Source organism: Triticum urartu, chromosome 7 (assembly GCF_003073215.2).
Source record: "Triticum urartu cultivar G1812 chromosome 7, Tu2.1, whole genome shotgun sequence".
NCBI classification, from domain to species: domain Eukaryota; kingdom Viridiplantae; phylum Streptophyta; class Magnoliopsida; order Poales; family Poaceae; genus Triticum; species Triticum urartu.
This window is the reverse complement of record NC_053028.1, coordinates 712247470-712255931: the sequence shown is the minus strand read 5'-3', so window position 1 is coordinate 712255931 and position 8462 is coordinate 712247470. Positions and strand designations below refer to the sequence as shown.

Below are 8462 nucleotides of genomic sequence, written 5' to 3'. Positions count from 1 at the left end.
TTTGTTTCAAGTTAGGCCGATAGCAATAGTGCGGCTGCATGTATACTCTACTTTAAATTGATGCAACTTGTACCGCAAGAATAGGATCTCCCAGGCAGGCAATCGTGCGGCCGCATGTGCTATTTAATCTAGGCCGATCGACCGATCGACCGATCGAAAGCCAGATTAATTAATTAACCCTAGTAGCTAGCTAAAGCACACACCAGTCAGATCAGATTTAGCGCTAGCTGCCGGCCATGGGGCTCACCGCGTCCGCCATGATCGGCTTGGGGCTCTTGAGCGCCGCGGCCGTCTCCCACGGCGCTGAAGTCGACAACGACAAAACCGCAGTCACACACTACGTGGCCAACGGCGGCTGCCTCAAGGAGTTCCGGACGGCCATGAGGACGTGCGACCCCTACGAACCCAATTCCGCCAAGCGCCGCGCCGTGGACGTCGAGGCGTGCGTCGGTGCCACCAAGGCGCTGCGCGAGTGCTTCGGCCGCAACCCGGACTACTTTGAGCACCAGTACATCAAGCGCTTGGACAGCGGCCTCGTCCAGGACCGCGGCTCGTCGCCGAGGCAGGAGGATGTGGGGGAGTACAGGTGGTGGCAGTACATGAGGAGAAGCTAGATTGCATTACATAGTACGTAGTAGTAGTTAGTATCGTGATTCCTTACATATGGCATGCTGCATGCATATCGATCGTTTGTTCTAATAATAGTACTAGCAGAGTAGTTATAATAAGATATTTGTATTTTGCGGGGTCGTATTGAGGGACTTTACTCTGTCTATCTATATTGTTTTTATGGTGATAATCCATATTTTACTATTGTACAGCGTTTTTTCCGAGATGAGGCAGTAGCCCCAATGCTGCTCCACCTGGAGAATAACCTGGTGTAAACCTTGTTTTTGACCATTCATGTGTCTAAAACGTTTTCTCCTCCTCTACAAGGGACTCCCAAGCGTTAGGGTTTCCCCACCTTCTGGTTGGTCCCGTCGCCAATCTGCCGTGTCTCCTGTGGCATTAGAGCCATGGAGGCTCGATGGATCCCTGTCATACTTCGTTTTTAGGTATTTTTTTATATTTTGATTAGGGAGAATTTCATGTGGAAACTACGCACATTGCATACAAATGGGCAGGTAAATCAACAAATTATTCTTTAAAAACAACGACAAAAAATTTGTACGATTTCTTGTGCTTGATTATTTTACATGATTTCTTGACTTGCAATTAGATTCCATTAAAGAAATTATTTTACCATCTCGGTTTACTACAGACATAAAGTAGATTAGATAGTTGGCGGAGTCTTCAGATTTAGGGAGATAACCATAATTAAAAAAGGTATTTGGCAGTCTTCAGATTTAAGGAGATAACCAAAATAGTTTGCACACATTTGGTACACAAAGAGAATAAATTGTCTCTTTGTACAAAAGTTATAATTTAAAATTCTAGAATTCACTTTGACAAGGAGAACTATATACAAAATTTCAAATAATCTAGGTATGCTACTGTTGAGCACAGACATTTATACTTGCGAAAAGCTTAATGCTTCTGTAGTTACATCATAATTCAGCAGCTTAATATTTTCATAGAAGATCCTATTTAAGCATTCATGTCATCACCAATTATGTGTGGAGTTAATATTAGTTGCAATTATATAGTGTTGGATACAATAGGTGCCTCCGCCCAGTTAGAAAACTCTGAATAAATTCTGTGACTTATGGTCTAACTATTTGCGCGCGCGTGTGTGTGTGTGTTATTATGTCGATTTCAAACAGAAGCATTTACATAATGGTACAATTTAATAAATTTTGACGGAAATATTCTTGCGGAAAGCAACGGCCAAAGTCACATAGTGTAGACCGTGTGTCCGTTTTCTATTGCGACTTCAAATTAGGCCGATAGCAATATTATAGTGCGCTGGACGAGGATCCTCTGCCGAGCGGCACGTGTAGGGCGAATAAGCCACGGCGACGAAGCCGGGCACGTCGAGTGCAGGTATGGGCGCGCACTGGACCTGCTGGGCGAGCGCCTCCGTAGAGTAGGGCGTGCGTGTGTGCGTGTGTTGGGTGCATGGGCGTGTCCGTGCACCGGGGTAGTGTGTGTGTGTCTGTTGGCGAGCCGTGCGGGGCGGTCGGGCCGCCTAGTTGATGCTCAGCGCGAGACGCGGGCGCACGCGAGTGTGTAGCGGGCGTGGCGAGAGCATGCAGGGCGTGGAGAAGATCGCGGGTGAGTGGAGGCGTGGGTGCGTGCCCAGTGCGCCGGCTCGGGGATATAAGGCCGCGGGGTGATCGTTGTAACAGCTGACATAGTCGAGTTCGTGCTCGAGGAGTAAAGGGGGCGTTCGAGCGCCGGGAAAAACTCTGTGTCCACCACTTTTCTGAACTTCTCTGAATCTCTTCTTCCTCCTTTCGTTGAGCAAACCACGGCAAGCCAGAGCGAGCAGAGTGCGAGGGAGAGGAGAGTTGCAGCGAGGAGTTGGCGGTTCCAACAATTGGCATCAGAGCCACGTGGAGCGGGGAGCTCGCCTGCGATGTCCATTGTGCCGTACGCCGGCGGATCGGGCAACACGGTGGCGCATGCAGTGCCGGTGCTCACGGGGGAGAACTACGTCACCTGGGCCATCAAGGTGGAGGCCGACCTGGACGCCGCTGGGCTGTGGGAGGCGGTGGTGCCGCCGGAGGACGCTGCGTCGGCGGTGATCGCCAAAAAGGATAAGCCGGCGAGGGCTTATCTGCTCCGGGCGCTCGCCGACGACTTGTTGCTGCAGGTGGCCGGGAAGAAGACCGCGGCGGAGATCTGGAGCAGCCTGAAGGCCCGGTTCGTCGGGGATGATTGCGTGCGGACGGCGAGGCTGGGCACGTTGCGCGGGGAGTTCGAGCTCCTGCGCATGGCGAGCGACGAGTCGCTAGACGCGTTCGCAGGGAAGATCAGCGGCATGGCGGCGCGCTACACCGGGCTGGGAGCGACCCTCGACGACGCGGCGATGGTGAGGAAGCTCCTGGATTGCGTCCCGGATCGTCTGTACGCGGCGGTGGCGGGGATGGAGCAGTTCTGCGACCTCTCGACGCTGCTCTTCGACGACGCGCTCGGGCGCCTGAAGGCGTTCGACGAGCGGCTGCGTCGGCGTGGTCAGGCAGGCGGCGAGCGGGCAGACGGTGAGCAGCTCATGCTCACCGCAGCACAGTGGCGTGCACGCGAGCGGCGGCGAGGCGGTGCACGCGGTGAAGACGACGACGACGGCGCGGCGAGCACGGCATCAGGCGGCGGGGACAACCGTCGCGGGAAGTGCTACAAGTGTGGCGTCAGAGGTCATTTCAAGAGGGAGTGCCCCCTGCTGCGGAAGGAGCCGGCCGCGGGGCATGCCCTGATGGTGGACGCGGACGTCGAGGACGCCGACCTGCTCTGAGCCGTCGCTTAGGGCGTGAATGTAGGGCGAATAAGCCATGGCGACGAAGCTGGGCACATCGAGTGCGAGTATGGGCGCGCACTGGACTTGCTGGGCGGGCGCCTCCGTAGAGTAGGGCGTGCGTGTGTGCGTGCGTTGGGTGCATGGGCGTGTCCGTGCACCGGGGTAGTGTGTGTGTGTCTGTTGGCGAGCCGTGCGGGGCGGTCGGGCCGCCTAGTTGATGCTCAGCGCGAGACGCGGGCGCACGCGAGTGTGTAGCGGGCGTGACGAGAGCATGCAGGGCGTGGAGAAGATCGCAGGTGAGTGGAGGCGTGGGTGCGTGCCCAGTGCGCCGGCTCGGGGATATAAGGCTGCGGGGTGATCGTTGTAACAGCTGACACAGTCGAGTTCGTGCTCGAGGAGTAAAGGGGGCGTTCGAGCGCCGGGAAAAACTCTGTGTCCACCACTTTTCTGAACTTCTCTGAATTTCTTCTTCCTCCTTTCGTTGAGCAAACCACGGCAAGCCAGAGCGAGCAGAGTGCGAGGGAGAGGAGAGTTGCAGCGAGGAGTTGGCGGTTCCAACAGCATGGTACCGTTCGGCCACTGACAGGTGGGCCCGTCGGGAATCAGGCCCACACATCAGTGCCCCAACGGCATGTGCAGTACGTCAGGGGAGCTGCTTCCAGTGCGGCTGCATGCATGGAGAAGTACTACTGTATTTACTAGTAAATCGCTCCAACTTGTACACCAAGAATATGATAGGATCTCCCAGCCGGGCAATCGTGCGATAGCATGTGCTATTTAATTAGGCCGATCGACCGATCGATCGAGGGCCAGATTAATTAGGAGTAATTAATAACCCTAGCTAAAGCACACACCAATCAGATTTAGCGCTGCCGGCCATGGGGAACACCACGACGAGGCTCCCCTTGTTGATGGTCTGCACCACGCCCGTCTCCCACAGCACCCAAGTCGAGAACGACAAAACGGCGGTCACAAACTACGTGGCCAACGGCGGATGCCTCGCGGAGTTCCGGGCGGCCATGATCAAGTGCGACCCCGTCTGGGATCACGATGCCGCCAAGCGCCGCGTCGCGTGCATCGGCGCCACCAAGGCGCTGCGAGAGTGCTTCGGCCGCAACCCCGACTACTTCGAGCACCAGTACATCAAGCGCCTGGACAGCGGCCTCGACCAGGACCGCGGCCCGTCGCCGACGCAGGAGGATGTCGGCAAGTACAGGTGGTGGAAGCACATGAGGAGAAGCTAGCTAGAGATTGCATTACTACGTACATGTTCCATGGCTTCATCATGCATAGTTATAATAAAAGTAGCAGAGTAGTTATATTATTAAGAGATTTGTCTTTTGCGGGGTTATATTAAGAGACTTTACTTTGTCTATATTTTCTTTCAATTTTGCTAAAGCACATTTAGATGTATAATAGCTATTGCACATTTAAGTCCTACATCACTGGTAGTCTTTGCATGATGATAACATGGATACATGTTCTACCTAGGTTAGGGATATCTCTAAGAGATAACACAGTATGTCCTACATTGATTGTATTGATTGAGGGGCTACAAAATACAGACTGATTTACCATAATATTGTGTGTGTATGAGTTGCCCTCTCCGACCCTCACGCCTCAGCTTACACAGACATCAGTCATCAGGGGTGCCTAGAGTTACACATAGATCAGTTGCATCAAAGGGTAAAGGTGACAAAACACGCCTGTCAAGTTTTGAGAAAATCCTTCTTGATGCTCCTGGGCCTGACAAACGTGGCCTAGTGGTTGATAGCCTTGGGGTCATCAGCCCGACCCATGCATATTCCTAGGAGCGGACGTGGCTAGTACCCCGCATCTATTTCTCGCATTAAGCGAGACGAGAGGCTGCTCGCTGTCACGACTGACAGAGCGGTCCCACTGCCATCAGTGGGCCACGACGAACGCGGCAAGCTAGAGGACGAAGGGCGTGCGGAACAAGCCAACGAAGAGCTGGCAAGTGGGGCCAAGGTCAGGGGTAGTGGGTGAGTGCGGCTGTGCCCGCGGGTATTAGTTCTCCACAGATGTGTGTTGGAGGGTATCGAGAAATATCTAGAAACTGAAAAGAGAAGCTGCTCTTCTCCTGGCCTCCTCTTCCTTCCCTTTCCGATCCCCAACTTTGTAATACATCTCGCCTTAGATCGGAACCATTCCAAGTGGTATCAGAGGTCCAGACGATCTGGACACTGCCTACCCCAAGCCCCGTTACCAGACCAAGCAGGCGGCGGCGATGGAGGCGTAGTGGGAAGATCTGATCAGATCGGTCAACGAAGGCCGCGCGGCTAACGACGCCCGGCTGGAGGCGATACAGACGTCACTCGAGCTTTGGCGGCCCGCCTTCACCAACCTCCAGCAGCAGCTCGACGAGTTGCGCAACCAAGTGGGGCGAATCGCGCTTCACCCGGCGCTCGCGACTCCGTATCCACCGACGGAGGACGTGGTGAGGCGGACGGCGCCGCCTCCAGCGGTCGCCGACCTCACGCACCACAGGCCCGACGGCCACGGTGATGTCTACAACTCCGGGGGTCTGGCTCATGGGGTGGTCACCACCCTACAGCAGCCTCCGGTCAAGGGTGCGCGTCCTTCTCCACCTGAAATTTCAGCATCTAGGGGTTTGGAGTTAGACTGCACTGCTGGCTGGGGGTCACCGCATGGCGCACAACACAACCATCACACACAGCAGGCGCACTGGGCGTTGCCGAAACTGGACTTTCCACAGTTCGACGGCGAGAACCCGCAGTTCTGGAAGGCTAGATGCGAAACATACTTCGATGTGTGTGGGGTTCAGAGAGATCTTTGGGTTCATGTGTCAATGTTGCATTTCACAGGAGCCGCGGCACGCTGGCTCCAGTTGCACGAATCGGACAGTAGATCCTTTACCTGGCAGGGTCTCTGCACCGCTCTGAATGAGAAATTTGGTCGCGACCAATACCAATTGCATCTTCATCAGTTTAATATGCTGAAACAATCTGGGTCAGTTGCGGAGTATATGAGTGTCTTTGAGGAGTTGATGCACAACATCCCAGCTCACAATCCCAGCTTCGACGCGGTTTACTTTACTACGCAATTCCTTGATGGTCTACGCCCTTGAGGTACATGCAGGCGTGGTTTTGCATCGCCGCCAAACTTTGGACTCTGCTTTTTCCCTGGCTGTCTTGCAGGAGGAGTTGGTGGCAGCATGGCCACAACGGGAGTACAAGCGTTATGATCCGGTGATGCCGCCCCCCCCCCCCAGCGCGGCCGATGGTGGCTGCTGTGGCGCTACCCCCGCCTCGACTAGGGCATCCTGCACCACCTGCAGCAGTGGAAGATCGGAGGGGACTGGAAGCGGCTCGAGTGGCTGATTGCCGCCCTGACCCAGGACGCGGCGATGATCGAGTGGCAGCACTACGCAACTACCGCCGGGCCTGAGGACCTTGTTTCAAATGTGGGGAACGTCGGGGTCAAGGCCACCAGTGTGCAGCCACAGTCCAATTGCATATAGTGGAAGAACTGCTCGAGTTACTGCAAGCTGAAGTTCAGGACATACAAAATGCAGAACCCGACTCGGACGAAGAGGTGCTAATGTCAATCTCCAAAATAGCTACTACAGGACTGACCACAGCACACACGGTGCGTTTGCTCGGCAGGATAGATGGACAGGTAGTCCTAATCCTTGTTGACTCGGGTAGCTCGCACAGCTTCATCAGTGAAGAAGTGGCAGCTAATTTGGCAGATCGTGTGCACCAGATGACCCCAATGTCTGTAAAGATTGCCGATGGAGGAATGCTTTCATGCTCAGGATACATCCCCGGCTGTACGTGGGTGACACAAGGACACGAGTTTACCACGGATCAATCTATGGCGGTCACAAACTACGTGGCCAACGGCGGGTGCCTCGCGGAGTTCCGGACGGCCATGATCAAGTGCGACCCCATCTGGGATCACGATGCCGCCAAGCGCCGCGTCGCGTGCATCGGCGCCACCAAGGCGCTGCGAGAGTGCTTCGGCCGCAACCCCGACTACTTCGAGCACCAGTACATCAAGCACCTGGACAGCGGCCTCGACCAGGACGTTGGCTGGCAGGAGGACGCCGGCAAGTTCAGGTGGTGGACCGGCGTGAGGAGAAGCTAGCCATTGCATTACGTAATTAGCATCGTGATTCCTTAAGTTCATGTTCCATGGCATGCTGTATGCATCCCATAGATTGATCCTTTTTTGTTATAATAGTACTGCAGCAGAGCAGTTATATTAAGAGATTTGTCTTAAAGAGACTTTACTTTGTCTATATCGTTTTTATTGTGATCCATATTTTTGTACTGTACTGTGTTTCTCTGAGATAAGGCAGTAGCCTCAATGCTGGTCCACCTGGAGAAGACCAGGCCACGGCCCGGTATGGTCCCCAAGACTGTCCGCGAGTGGCATTAGGGCAAGGAGGCTCAACGGATCACAGTCCTACTTCGTTTTTAGGTGTTTTTTAAGTCTGTTTAGGATTTGTGTCCCTCTCAAGATAGCGAAGTAGCGGCGTTTATTTGAAAATAGAATAAGGTTCTCCTCGCCTAGACCCTTTTGGGCAGTGCATCTTGTCAGGTTAGAGGGCATGTGGAGTTGTGCTTTCGATGGATCTCACGGGATTCGGTCGGTGCTTATATTCGGTGGATCATGTTGTATCCTTCCGATCTATTGTTCTCTTCATCGACGACAGATGTTATTCTGGTGCGATTGTCCTTTGAAATTGTAGCATAATGACTTTCTGACTGTCTACTATACCAAGGTTTTCTCCTCTCTTAGGACCAGGGACAGAGCTCACGTGTGGGCACCGGTGTCAATTGACATCAGTGCCTTTCGATGCTTCAAGCTAATAGCCTGAGCGATTTGTGTGTTTGACCGTCCCCAGCAAAAAAATTCAATTGACACCAGCCCACCGCAGAACATAAGCCCAAAGTCTTAGCTTAGTTAGATAGTCAAGAAGTATCATTCTGGCCGGTAGCATAGCACGGAGCCCACATAGCACGGAGTTACGCGGCACGGAAAAACACAAGACCAAAACCTTCCTTCGCTACTAACG

The 8462-nt window shown here is 53.9% G+C and overlaps 1 protein-coding gene across 1 annotated transcript; it reads left to right on the top strand.

Annotated features, from left to right (window-relative positions):
• Positions 1-2875: 2875 nt before the first annotated feature.
• On the top strand, positions 2876-3394 carry LOC125525697. The gene has a single exon (XM_048690695.1). It carries the CDS (start codon positions 2876-2878, stop codon positions 3392-3394), a length of 519 nt encoding a protein of 172 aa, XP_048546652.1.
• The last annotated feature ends 5068 nt before the right edge of the window (positions 3395-8462 follow it).

Excerpts from the sequence above, each read along its gene's own strand:
- LOC125525697 (XM_048690695.1), top strand. The coding sequence starts at position 2,876 with ATGGCGAGCGACGAGTCGCTAGACGCGTTCGCAGGGAAGATCAGCGGC.